Source organism: Herpailurus yagouaroundi, unplaced genomic scaffold, assembly GCF_014898765.1.
Source record: "Herpailurus yagouaroundi ecotype Mexico unplaced genomic scaffold, PumYag 100, whole genome shotgun sequence".
NCBI lineage: Eukaryota > Metazoa > Chordata > Mammalia > Carnivora > Felidae > Herpailurus > Herpailurus yagouaroundi.
The window spans coordinates 64,826,377-64,841,263 of record NW_024412391.1 but is presented as its reverse complement, the minus strand read 5'-3'; the positions used below and the strand labels follow the sequence as shown (position 1 = coordinate 64,841,263).

Below are 14,887 nucleotides of genomic sequence, written 5' to 3'. Positions count from 1 at the left end.
AATGAAAAAAAAAATTGAGGATAGTGTAAGAGACCTTTGGGACACTAATATTTGATATTTCATGGATCCTAGAAGGAGAAGAGAGACAGAAAAGTACAGAAAACCTATTTGAAAAAAAAAATGGCTAAAAACTTCCCTAACCTGGTGAAAGAAAAGACATCCAAGTCCAGGAATCACATGGAATCCCAAATAAGATAAACTCAAAGAGATCCACACCAAGACACATTATAATTAAAGTGTCAACAGTTGAAGATAGAGACTCTTAAAAGCAGTGAGAAACCACTAGTTACAAACATGGGAACCCCCATAAGGCTATCGTCTGATTTTTCAGCAGAAACTTTACAGGCCAGAAGGGACTGGCAGGATATATTCAAAGCATTGAAAGGGAAAAATTTATAACCAGGAATACTCTACCTATCATGGTAATTATTCAGAATAGGAGAGATAGAGAGTTTTGCAGACAAGCAAAAGCTAAAGGAGTTTATCAGCACCAAACTAACCTTACAAGAAATCTTCAAGAGATTTCTTTAAATGGAAAAGAGGGGTGACTGGGTGGCTCAGTAGGTTGAGCATCCTACTCTTGATTTCATCTCAGGTCAGGATCCCAGGGTTGTGGGATTCAGCCCTGCAGTGGACGGCTCTGCACTGAGTGTGGAGCCTGCTTAAGATTTTCTCTTTCCCTCTGCCTCTCGCCCCTGCTTGCACACTCTCTACAAAATAAAAAAAAGGGGGTGGGGCACCTGGGTGGCTCAGTTGGTTAAGTGGCTAACTCTTGATTTCGGCAGAGGTTATGATCTCACAGTTTGTGAGATCAAGCCCCACCTCAGGCTTTGTGTTGACTGTGCAGAGCCCAGATGGGATTCTCTCTCTTTCTCTGCCCCTCCCATTTGCATGAGCACATTTGCGTGCACTCCCTCTCTCAAAAATAAACTTAAAAATTTTTTTTCTTAAATGGAGAAGAAAATGCAATGACTAGAAAGGAGAAAATTATGAAAGAAAAAAAAATCTCACCGGTAAAGGTAAATTTATAGTAAAGGTAGTAGATTATCTACCACATAGCTAGTATGAAGGTTAAAAGGCAAAAATAGTAAAATCATCTAGACCTATGATAATCAGTCAAGGAATACACAAAATAGTATATAATATAGTGTCAAAAATATAAAACATGGATGGAAGGGAGTAGAAATGTAGTGGTTTTAGCATGTGTGTGAAAATAGGAAACAATCCACCTAAAATAGACTGCTATATGTATATATAGAATATTATATATGAACCTCATGGTAACCACAAACCAAATACCTCTGACAGACATGCAAAAATAAAGAGAAAGAAATATAAAACATAACACTGAGGAGAGTCACCAAGTCACAAGGGAAGAGAAAAAAATTAGAAGGAACAGAGAACTATAAAAAGAACCTGAAAACAATCAATAAAACGGCAATAAGTACATATCCATCAATAAATACTCTAAAAGTAAATGGACTAAATGCTCCAATAGAAAGGCAGAGTGGCTGAATGGATTAAAAAAACAAAAAAACAAAAAAACAAGACCTATCTATATGTCGACTATAAGAGACTCATTTCAGATCTAAAGACACACAGACTGAAAATGAAGGGATGTAAAAAGATATTCCAGGCAAATTGGAATGAAAAGAAAGCTAAAGTAGCAATATTCGTATCAGAAAAAAAACAGGCTTTAAAACAAAGACTGTAACAAGAGACAAAGAAAAACATTATATAATCATAAAGGGATCAGTCCAATAAGAAGATATAACACATATATGTACACACCCAACATGGGGCACCTAAACATATAAAGCAAATATTAGCAAATATAAAGGGAGAAACTGACAGTTACACAGTAAAAGCAGGGGACTACTTTAACACTTCACTTTACACCAATGGATAGATCATTTAGACAGAAAATCAATAAGGAAACATTAGCCTAAATGACATCTTACAGCAGATGAACTGAACAGATATTTACAGAACATAACATCCAAAAGCAACAGAATTTACATTCTTTTCAAGTGTACATGGAACATTATCCAGGATAGATCACATGTTAAGACATAAACCAAATCTTAATAAATTTAAGGATTAAAATCATATATGGCATCTTTCAAAGCACAATGGTATGAAACTAAAAATCAGTTACAAGAAGAAAACTAGAAAAACCACAAACATATGGAGACTAAACAACATATTACTAAACAACTTAGGTTGTTTAGGGTCAATGAAAAAATCAAAGAGGAAATCAAATGAAATGTAAAGACAACAGTCCAAAATCTATGAGACACAGCAAAAGCAGTTCCAAGACCGAATTTTACAGTGATACAGGTCTACCTCAAGAAACAGGAAAAATCTCAAATAAGCAATTTAACTTTACACCTAAAGGAATAGAAGAACAAACCTAAAGTTAGTAGAAGAAAGATAATAATAAAGAGAGGAGAAATGAATGCAATATAGGCAAATCTTGGAGATACCATGGCTTTAGTTCCGGACCACCATAATAAAATATTAGTAAAGTGAACCAAATGAATTTTTTGGTTTCCCAGTGCATAAAAAAGTTATGTTTAACATTACCCTCTTGTCTATTAAGTATGCAATAGGATTATGTCTAAAAACACAATGAATATACATTAATTAAAAATACTTTATTGCTAATAAATGTTAATCATCATCTGAATTTTCAGTGAGTCCTAATCACAGATCATCATAACAAATATGGTAATAATTAAAATGCTTGAAATATTATAAGAATTACCAAAATGAAACACAGAGACATGAAGTAAGCAAATGCTGTTGGAAAAATGGTGCTGACAGACTTGTTTGGGGCAGGACACAAACCTTAATTTGTTAAAAAAAAAAAAAAGAAAAGCATCTGCAAAGCACAATAAAATGAGGTATGCCTGGAGTTAATAATACATAACAACTTCGTATGGTGACAGAAAGGATCTAGATTTAATGCGGCGATTGATTTGTAATGTATACGAATGTTGAATCACTATGTTGTACACCTGAAACTAACATAATATTGTATGTCAATTATACTCCAATTAAAAAAAAAGGTAAATCGTTTAGGTTAAAAAATTAAGTAAGTATAGTTGTTCCGAGGATATGGCAAAAATCATGGAAGTGTTAAAAAAGATGACAAAATTTGGGAAATACTGCCATAATAACAAGTAGGAACCCAGAGTGGACACATGCCAGGATTCTCTGATTTAGAGTTAGCCTAAGGTAATGAGGGGGTCTACTTTCAGAATCTATGGCTTGTAAATTCTCAGCTGGACACTGCAATAGGTGTGTCAAGATGGACTCAGGAATCAAGACAGAATCAGGACCAGCTGGGGACTGGACCACAGAACTCATCTGACATAAGTAAGAAGCGGGCACAATCAGATTATCTTGGTATTATCATAGGAAATACCAAACAAGAACAGAGGAGGAACAAAGGTCAGATCCTACGGCCATATTCAAGGTCAAAGCCAAAGCAGGAACTACTTAGGAGACAGGGCACCCACCCTGTGAATGGTGTGTACTAAGCCTGGATTCATTCTCCTTCGTCCACATGGGCTTGGATTCTGATATTGCTTCCTCCTTCAGGCAGTTAAATCTCAATTTACTACCTCTATGCAAGGCTCCAAGAGACAGAGTACTTTCTTTTGTGCACATCTAAAAAGCCAACGGGTCTCTACTCATCATCTCACTTTCCTAGTAAACTGAAGCAGACTGTTGCTGCCATCATGAAAGCAGCGTTTCCCTCAGCCTCCAACATTGAGTCCCCCTTCCCAGACTCCATGCTGGGGTGAAGAGACGGGTATCCCTGTCATGTTGGATTGGAAGACAGAATGAGTTTTTCCGTAGAAAAAAATGTTATAAATGGAAAACAGGTTTTGATGAATTAGTAGAAATAATGTTTCATATATATCCCAGGTTATATAGGATTCTGCAAGCTAGACTGGGAACCAGATTAGCAATTATGTCACCACTTCAGTGGGAAAATGCTTTAATGCTATAAAATGAAAATTCAGGTTACAACTGTTGCATAGGTAGCAACTAGCTTAGGAATACAGCAAATTCCTTACTAGTGAATGCTTAACACTACATATCTTAAATTTTATCTTTCTTTTAACATCTTTCAGAAAAATAATGGTTTTATCATCAATAGTGGCTGGTATTCAAGTCTTGTACTATTGAAAAAAAAACGATCAGGGGTGCCTAGCCTGCTCAGTTGGTTAAGTGTCCAACTCGTTTTTTGTTTTCTGTTTTTGTTTGTTTTGTTTTTAAATCTTTATTCACTTTTGAGAGAGAGACAGAGCGTGAGCGGGGTAGGGGCAGAGAGAGAGGGAGACACAGAATCCAAAGCAGGCTGCAGGCTCTGAGCTGTCAGCACAGACCCTGGCACAGGGCTCGACTCAGGAACGGAGAAATCATGACCTGAGCCAAAGTCGGACCCTTAACCACCTGAGCCACCCAGGTGCCCCTAAGCATCCAACTCTTGATCTCAGGTCAGGTCTTGATCTCAGGGTTGTGAGTTCAAGTCCAATACTGGGCTCCACACTGGGCATGAAGTCCCAAACAAACAGTCCCCCCAAAACAAAAACCCTGCATGAAGCCTATTTAAAAACAAACAGTCCCTCCAAAACAAAACCCGCAAAACTGATCACTCTCCCCCTTATTACAAAAGCAGGATCAATCTTTATATCTGAAGACAATTCCGGACATATCAATGTAATTTTAACGGACATTTCTCTAATCAGCTCCTAGGTGAACGAAGTTATTTATGGGATGAACTAGAATGCCTGCTTGTCTCCCACCTTGCCATACTGACAGTAAATTATTTCCTGTTCTGACCATAATGCTTTAACCCAATGTTTTCTACACTTGTCTGATGAAAAGAATTACATGAGGTACTTTTAAAAACAAGAATGCCTGGCCCCAGCCTAGTAATGAATCAGAATCTCTAAGGGAGAGGTCTGGGAATTGCACATCTACATTGCTCATCCCTGGTGATCTTGTCATCCAACCCCGTGGTCCTTACCCTGGAGGGTGAATTAGACTAGCCAGGAGGGCTGGTGAAAACACAAGTTGCTGAGCCCCAGCCCAAGAGCCTCTGATCCATTGGGCTGGGGTAGGGATGGGGGGAGCTGGGAATTTGCATTTCTACCAAGGTCCTTAGTGATGCTGATGCCGTAGGTCCAAGGACTACACTTCCAAACCACTTATTTAGCTTGTTTGGTAAACATTGCAGCTGAATTCAATATTACTTATTTTCTTCCTTCCTTGGTACTACACTTGATCTTAGCCAAAAGGCCGAGAAGCGATCTTCCTTCCTTGGTAGAAAACCAACATTGGATTAAAACTCACAAGACTTCATCTGGAATAATACCCTTGCTACTTTTTAGCTGCTTGATGTTAGACAAATGAATTTATCACTGCATCTCAATTATCTTTTTTTAATTAATTAGTTTATTTATTTAGAGAGCATGTGCTCAGGAGAGGGCCAGAGAGAGAGAATCCCAAGCAGGCTCTGGGCTGTCAGGGTAAAGCCCAAGGTGGGGCTCGTCTCACGAACCAAGAGATCATGACCTGAGCCAAAATCAAGAGTCAGCCGCTTAACGCACTGAGCCACCCAGGTGCCTCTCAGTTATCTTTGATAAGGAAGCATAAAAAGGTAACAGAAGGGAAGAAGTTTGGTCCTGTACTTGGCATAGAGTAGGCCTGCATCAAACATCTATGTACTTTGATTTCTTTGGCATGATCCCTTCCTGTGAGCAATATACAAAAATGCTGAATTCTAAAAATAGGTCCCCAAATTTATTACATGCACTAAAACTTCATTTGGTTAAAACAGAAGAACAGTCAAGCACTTCTCTTCCTTGTGAGCTATCATGTAGCCAACACTCTGAACATAACATGCGCAACGGGAATATACTCAGTTTCCCAACTCAGGTTTCCCAGGGACATAGGGAAATGAAAATAGAAAAACAAGGAGTCATTAGATTATGATTAGGTTCTCTGCTTAATTTTGATTTGCTGAATTTCGTGACTGGGAATGGATTATTTTCCCAGCAAATCTTTGTTGTATTGTTTGGCTACTTGTTGTGACCTGAAAATCAAATGAATCATAGACTCTCAGGATCAGAGGGCTCTGGAGGTCATCTAGCCCATCCACCCACTCCAAGAATGCCACTGCAAACACTTCCAATGTGTGGTGGTCCAGTTTCTTCTTGAATACCCAGTGAGGATACACCACTTTCAGTGACCCCGATCGTCTCCTCAGAGGACTGCCTAACATTAGATTTTCCCACTTCTGTGCAAAAGTCTTTATTTCTGTAATTTCTGTATCTTTGGTCCTTGTTTTGCTCTCTGTGGTGCCTGGGTATGTCTAATCTCTCCTCCATCTGACAGCATTTTCAGTATTCTGAAGCAGTGCTGACATCTTCTTTGCCTATTCCTTTTCAATCTGAACATTCTGTTTAAGCAACTATTCTCACCATCAAAATTTCCATACATTTAACAGCCTTGGTCCTTCTCCTGTGTACAAAGTCCACCGTGAGGATATTTTTACGTCCTATCATCATCAACAAAAATAAGTCAGAAGAACAGTGGCATGTTACTTTCCAAACAGAGTTTCTGAGCTAGAGTCATACAAAAGTACACCGTAAGGACTTACACCGTAAGGACTTACACCGTAAGTACACCGTAGAGACAGCATCTCCAAGACAGGCTTTGACATGGTACACGAAGCAGGTGGATCTGGACCTAGCATGAGCTTACTTGCAACAGAAATGCTATGCTGTCACTTAAATTACTGAAGACCAAAAAGCCTCTTTCTAAGGAAGACAGAGTGAAACAAAAGGCATCTCTTACTTTCTACGAAACATTTCTGCAAATATGCAGCCAACACTCCAGAGGTCCACGGGGGTGGCGTAGCTGGACTGAAGCAAGACTTCTGGAGCTCTGTACCACAGCGTGACGACCTGCAATGGCAAACAGATCTGAGCGTTACTGAGGAAGATGGCTGGTTGCTTAAACTTCTCATCCTGGCTGGTTTAATGCCAAGATCCAGTTCAGAAAGAGCTCTTAGCCATCATATGGGGACGCTGAGATAGAAGCAATAAACAACTAGGACTCATTACTGACAGGTCAGGAAATGACATCATCCCCACAACCTGGGTTCCCACCTCAGACTTGGGTGTTTCTTACTAGGATGGTAAAATAACTGAATTTCAGAAAGCAAAGCAAAGACTTAAAAAAACACGAATATCAAAATTGTTCTTTTTGTTAAGGGGCTTAAAAAAACAATACATGGAAAATAAGTGTAGGCAATGATTCTAGCTCAATTCCTAGGTCAGCAGTATTGGGAAATCAGAAGATGAGTCCAGTGGTTGCTGGATGTTGACCTTGAAGTGTAAAGAGCACCCAGGACAAGTCAAAACTACTCGTATCATGAGACTGTGCAAAATCAAAATAAACCCCCTTCAATGCCGCTCTTTTCAGAAAACAAATAAAAACAACTTAAGATAGAATGTGTAACTGAATTGTTTATACTATGTGTAAAAAAGCCATCCAGAGTACCGGATTCCCAAATAGGAAGAATCTCCTTTAATACAGAGTAGTGTACAGTAACAGGTGAAACAAACGCAACTGTAACTACTTCTGCAAGGCTGGCAGGTAAGGAAACAGATGTATAGGCTTCAGCCTTATACTGTATAAATACTGTATACAGTATATAGGGGTTCAAGTGCTTCTCTTTTGGGGAGAGCAGATATTCTTTTTTTTTTTAATTTTTTTTTCAACGTTTATTTATTTTTGGGACAGAGAGAGACAGAGCATGAATGGGGGAGGGGCAGAGAGAGAGGGAGACACAGAATTGGAAACAGGGGGAGAGCAGATATTCTATGAATGCCTGAAATAAAGTAATATTCTTTACCGTCAGATAAGGAATTCAAGACATAAATCTATTACATAAGCATTTTGTATTATTCAGATTCCTTTTATCCTTACTTATTGTTTTGTTTAATTGTACTTTTGTTGACATCTATCTAAACTTCCTAAAATTCTCCTTTATGTACTTTGATGCTATAGTACTTGGTGCATGAAGAATGCAGTAGCAATTCTCCAAAACACGACAGCCATCTGTTTCCTTCTTTCCTGTGGGCACATGCTGCTCCTCCTATCAAGGGATGGAGTTAAATTCACCTTCCATTGAGGAGCTGGCCTCAGTGATCTGGTCAACTCAACTAACAGAATATATCCGAGGCTACCAAAACTAGGTCAGCAGAAGCCTGGTAGTCGGGGCCTTTTTGAATGCTTACCCTTGAGACACTTCCTCTGGAGCCCAGGTGCCACGCAGTGAGAAGCCCACAAAGATGTTCCAGTGTAGAGCCCCAGCTGAGCTCTTGGCTGAAAGCCATGCGAGTGAGCCGTCTTGGACATTCCAGTTGGACTGGTCCCCCAGACAACTGTGGCCCACCCCTGCCAGTGTCACAGTGAGCAGAACTGCCTAGCTGAGTCCAGTCAACTCACAGGATTAGAAGTGATAATAAAATGACTGTTGTTTTAAGTTTGGGCGGGGGGGCGGATTATACAGCCATATCTTACTGGAACAAGATTCTTGATCGGTTCCTCCTCTTCCTCTCATTTAACAGGTTTTCCTTTGAATTCACACAAGAGGTCAAATTTTGTGTAAGGGATATCTGGTTGATATCTAATGGAGGGATGGTGGTGATGTAATAGAAATTAAAAAAAGGAAGCAGATGGGGTGCCTCGGTGGCTCAGTTGGTTAAGTGTCTGACTTTTGAGTTTAGCTTAGGTCATGATCTCATAGTTAAGGAGATCAAGCCCCGCATTGAGGTCTGTGCTGATAGCGTGGAGCCTGCTTGGGATACTCTACCTCCCTCTCTCTCTCTTCTCCACTAATGTGTGTGCTTTCTCTGTCTCTCAAAATAAAATTAATAAACTTTAAAAAAAAAGGAAGCAAACAAACCTACAATACCATATAGTGTTACTCAGTTATCATTGGCTCTGCTCTATCTTTCCAGCAGTGTATCCCATAGTATCTCCATAATCCTTACAGGCTGGTCACATACTAGACCACATCACTGGGTTTCAACCCTGACTGTGCATCAGAATCATCCATGGGGATTTTAGAAAAACATAGATGTCTGGGCCTTATCTCTCTGTCACTGAATTAGGTCTCCATGGTGGGGTCCTTGGAGTTCTTCTCTCTCTCTCTCTCTCTTTTTTTTTTTTAACAAAGTTCTTCAGGTAATACTGATCCTTGGCTAGGTCTGAGCACCACTGAATTATATAGACATTTCCTCCAGCTCCTGCCTCCATGCTTTAGTTGATACTGTTCTGGTCTGGGAAGCATTTCTTCTCTCCACATGTGGAAATTCTATTTATCTTACAAAGCCTGCCTCTGATGCCATCACCTCCCTGAACCCAGTGCCACCTGAAAATCACACCTTGTAACATAGTTCATAATACGGTTTGTTTCAGAGGGCATGGACCCGATTTTATCCATAGTTACATCTGTAAATACCCATCATAATACTGCTCGCATAACAACTGGGGTTTAACAAATACCTAATTAATGATTTAAGGCAATCATTGCTGGAAGATAATCGGGCAAAATTCAATCACCAGTCATTCCTGAGAAAGAAGGCACTTACTCCATTTGCTAAGAAGAGCATCCAATTCTGGGCTCTAGTTTTTACTTGCATAAATTATGTCTGCTTTATCAATATTTCCCTGCTTCTCTGATACACTGCAAACAAAAGTGTGGGTGTAAATGGCCCATAAAGTTTCTTCCGCTAGTGGTTTATAAACATAGTGTACAGGCACACACCTACCTTCTCACTTCCATTTGAAATAAAGTCTAGCATCATATGGAATGAAAATTTTAATCTGAATATTGCATTATTTTAAGCTGTTCTAAAGAGGCTCTGATTTCTGACTGATTACCCATCCCAAAACTCTTTAGTAGGACTGTTTTCACTTGTAGTACTTTAATTAGTGTACCTATCGTGATCATCAAATCAATGTGTAGACAGTTAAAATAACTATACTGATATGTTTAGAAAGTTCCTTTCTATTCCTTTTAAAAATTAGTTACCACTCAAAATGGATAATGAATTTTTATGAAATATCTTTAAATGTCTATTAATAATGACCACGTGATCATTCTCCTTCATTCTATGAGTGGTATATTAATCACACTAACAGATATCCTAATATTGTACCATCCTTGCCTTTTTGGAGTAAATCACTCCCAATCATGATATATTATTCTTTTCATAGACCCTTAGATTCTATCTCTTAATATTTATTTAGAATATTAACTTATATTCATAAGTGAGACTGATCTACAGTTTGGGGTTAATTTTTCATGTTTTGATATTAGAAATGTGCAAAGTTTCTATCCTCTGTATTCTGGAATATTATAAGCAACATCAGAATGATCAGTCTCTTAAAAGGACTCACTCATAAAACCATCTGGGTCAGGATCTTTGTTAGCAGTTACATATTTAACAATCTTTTGAATTTCTTCTTAAGTCTGTTTAGATTTCAGTCTCTTTTTGAGTCAATTTTGGTAATGATAAAGGATTTCCCCATGAAAACCCTTAATCTGGATTTTAAAATGTATTGGCTTCAATCTGTACATAGTATTTCTTATAATTATTGTAATGTCATTTGTTTCCTCGGTTTTCTGAGAAAGAGAAAATCGAATTTTCTTTCTTAATGTTGTGTAATTTTGTTTTTTCTTCATATCAAGTTTTCCAGGAGCTTAAGTTGTATTATTTATTAAAAACAACTGACATAGAGCTTTATTTCCCTTTTGGGGGAATAACTGTTTTATTTTATACTTTATTGACTTCCACTTTTATCTTTATAAATTTCCCCATCCTAGTTTCTTTGTTTGCCTTTATCTGTCTATGTCGAAACTTGACTTATTTTCAATTCTAAATAATGATAGAAAATTTACTTATATATTTTTAAGTGGACTTTTCTCATTTTCGTTCTTTAAATAATATATAATTTAACTTTAATTTTCTCTTTAATCCAAGAATAAACTACTTTGAAGAATACATTATGTAAAAAAGTGTTTTAGGGGCGCCTGGGTGGCTCAGTTGGTTAAGTGTCCAACTCTTCGTTTTGGCTCAGATCATGATCTCAGTTTCATGAGTTTGAGTCCGAGTAAGACTCTGTGCTGCCGGTGAGAAGCCTGCTTGAGATCCCTCCTCTCTCCTTCTATCTCTGCCCCTCACCTGCTTACTCTCTCTGTCTCTCTCAAAATAAATAAATAAACTCAAAAAAATGTTTTAAAATTTCCATATGGTCAAGTTATTTATTTCTCTTTTTAAAAAATGCTTATTTTTGAGAGAGAGTACACATGCTTGAGTGAGTGGGGAAGGGGCAGAGAGAGAGAAAGACAGAAGATCTGAAGCAGGGGCTGTCAGTGCAGAGCCCATGGGGCTCGAACTCAAGAACCGCTGTGATCTCAGTTGAAGTCAGACTCTCAACCTACTGGGTGCCCCTATGGTTATTTTTTAATTGTTGGAATCTCAGGTTTACAAATCCATGGTCAGAGAATGTAACCTGTACAATTTTTACTTGAAAGAATTTATTATTGCTTTTTGAAGGACTATGTGCATACCTGGATTTTGTAACATAGGGTATCAGAAGAGCAATTCTCTTAAGTCTGAGGTTCTTTATTAATAAGACTTTGTCTCATACAGATCCTTATATTTTTCTAGACTTTGTCAAACTCTGGAAGAGAATTGAGTTTTTGGTTTTTTTCCCCCAGAATCTCCTTGTATTTCTAAGGGATTCTGCCCTATACACATTGGCCTTATATTCTGGTAAATAAAATTTATGACAACAAAAATATTATTAGGATAATAATAATTTAGCTGATGGTAGACATAAGATATAAATACATAAATCTTAATAAGTCAGTTACAAAATATAATGTAAAAAGTATCCTATTCACAATAGTAACAAAAAAACACTGATTAAAAAAAAAAGAAAAATCTATATAAATAAAATGATATACTATTGTTGAAGAACTTAAAAACTAAATAAATGATGAGACAGACCATGACTAGGATGGGAAAAAGTCATACTATAAAAAAAATTGTCATTCCTATATTAACATTGAAGTTTAAGGCAATGTAATGATTTGTGGGAGGAATTTAACTTTGACAATACAGGGCCTCTGGCAGAATAATGCTTAAAAAAGAGCTAAAACTAGTTTTGAGAAATAAGGGTGAGGAGAATTTGTAAATATATTCTAAGGTATGGAAATGAAAACAGTGGGTGCTAACAGGTTAAAAAAAAGAATGAAGTCCAGAAAGAGACTGATCTATTTATGGAGTTTAACACTCTTATTAGAGGTGCTGAATTTCATCTTAGTTAGAAAATATACTTCAACATTTGAAATCAAGACAACTGGCCATCCATTTGGAAGAAAGTAAGCTTGATCCCTACTTTACACCATGTATAAGGAGAAATGGTACATACATAGAACACCTAAAAAGTAGAGCTAGAAAAATGTATTAGAAGAAAACAGAAGAGAGGGGTGCATGGGTGGCTCAGTTGGTTAAGCATCTGACTCTCGATCTCAGCTCAAGTCGTGATCTCGTGGTTTGTTGAGTTTGAGCCCCACATCAGGATCCACACTGTCAGTGCAGAGCCTGCTTGGGATTCTCTCTCACCCTCTCTCTGTCCCTCCCCTGCTTGCGTATGTTCTCTCTCTCTCAGAGCAAATAAACTTAAAAAAAAAAAAGAAATAAAACAGAAGAGGACCTTAGGATATGGAGGACTTTTTCAGCATGAAGAGAAATATAGAACCTTGAGATGAAGATTCACATATCCAGCTATTTCAAGCTGAAATTCTCGTTGTCAAACAGTATAAAATAAAGGCAAAAGGCAAATAACAACCTGGATTAAAACATCTAAAACAAATTACATAAATAAACAATACAACAGAAAAATGGATAAAGAATATAAAAAGACAATTCACAAGAAAAAACACACTATCAAAGATTACTTAATTTCATTAAAAAAAAATAAGGAAGGAATAAAGAAAGCCATCACAATAAAGGGGTATTATTTTTGCCTGATTAGTGGAAATGCATTCCAGGTTGGCTGTGGTATGGGAAAACGGTTTCAAAGTAAATTGGCACACCCTTTTTAGAGGACAATCTGATAGTATTTATAAAAGGAATAGTGCCCATGTTGCTGAACCAGAGTTCTACCTGCAGGAGTTTATCCAAAATATTAGTCTAGTATACAAAGAGGTATTCACAAGGATGTTTACCTCACAAAATGTCCAATAGGGGAATATTATTCAGTTATCATGACATCAAAAAAGATGAGCTAGTTTTCATTTCCACTCATTTGTGCTACCACAGATAGATGTCCATGATATACTGTTAAGTGAATAAGTTTTGGAAGAGTGTGAAATATATTGTAATAATTTTTTTTTTTTTTTGGAGAGAGAGAGAGAGAGAAAGAGAGCAAGTGAAGAAGAGGGGCAGAGGGAGAGAGGGAATCTCAAGCAGGTTCCACGCTTAGTGTGGAGCCTGACATGGGGCTCGATCTCATGACCTTGGGATCATGACCTGAGCCAAAATCAAGAGGTGATGCCCAACTGACTGACCACCCTCCCTCGGCTCTCCTTCTCATTTTTATTAACAGATTATACGTAGTAATACAATAATCATATACGTATATAGCATGTCTGCTAGGACTCTATACATGGACACCAAGCCTTTTTTTTTTTAATTAAAAGAAATTTTGGGGCGCCTGGGTGGTGCAGTCAGTTAAGCGTCCGACTTCAGCCAGGTCACGATCTCGCGGTCCATGAGTTCGAGCCCCGCGTCGGGCTCTGGGCTGATGGCTCAGAGCCTGGAGCCTGTTTCCGATTCTGTGTCTCCCTCTCTCTCTGCCCCTCCCCCGTTCATGCTCTGTCTCTCTCTGTCCCAAAAATAAATAAAAAAACGTTGAAAAAAAATTTAATTAAAAGAAATTTTTTTAACTTTATTTATTTTGAGAGAGAGAGAGAGTGCATGAGTTGGGGTGGGGGGCAGAGAGCGAGAGGGAGAGAGAGAATCCCAAGCAGTGCAGAGCCTGATGCAGGACTCAAACTCACAAACCGCCAGATCATGACCTGAGCACAAATCCAGAGTTAGACACTTAACTGACTGAGCCACCCAGGTGCCCCTGAACAGCAAGCTTTAAATGAACAGTTGCTATGAAAATATGGCAGTGCAGGAGATGGAACGTGGAAAGGAAAAAGGGGCTGGAGGATGATTTCAGAAGTACAAAGTCAGTCAGCTGCTGTTAGTAAGCACATTTGGTAGCTAAGAAAACTGAATTTCAGAGAGCCTAAGTCATTTGGCCAGAATCATGGAGCAGAGATGCTGAAGAGCTGGGATTCTCACCAGGACCGTCTGCTTCTAGCTCTGTGCTCCTTCCTCAATATCCAACACAGGAAACATCCATAAATCAACAGGCGAGCATACAGGTTGTAATTAAATAACCAAGAGGGAAAGATTTTAAATTCACTTTGAGATATTTCAGTGTGAACTCTTAAAAGAGTTTTACAGATCTCAAAACCTCAGCTATCCTTTGGGGTTAAATGATTTCCTTAAAAATAAGGTTTAAGTGGGGCGCCTGGGTGGCGCAGTCGGTTAAGCGTCCGACTTCAGCCAGGTCACGATCTCGCGGTCCGTGAGTTCGAGCCCGGCGTCGGGCTCTGGGCTGATGGCTCAGAGCCTGGAGCCTGTTTCCGATTCTGTGTCTCCCTCTCTCTCTGCCCCTCCCCCGTTCATGCTCTGTCCCAAAAAAATAAATAAACGTTAAAAAAAAA

At 38.4% G+C, this 14,887-nt stretch overlaps 1 protein-coding gene and 1 pseudogene across 1 annotated transcript in view; both read right to left on the bottom strand.

Moving 5' to 3' along the window:
- CDK6 (cyclin dependent kinase 6) overlaps positions 1-14,887 on the bottom strand; it is a 251,021-nt gene that overhangs the window by 66,129 nt on the left and 170,005 nt on the right. The window contains exon 4 of the mRNA XM_040472681.1: positions 6,877-6,986. Coding sequence (XP_040328615.1) covers positions 6,877-6,986 — 110 coding nt within the window. The remainder of the gene's footprint in view (positions 1-6,876; positions 6,987-14,887) is intronic.
- Positions 5,191-5,328, bottom strand: LOC121029027 (uncharacterized; annotated as a pseudogene).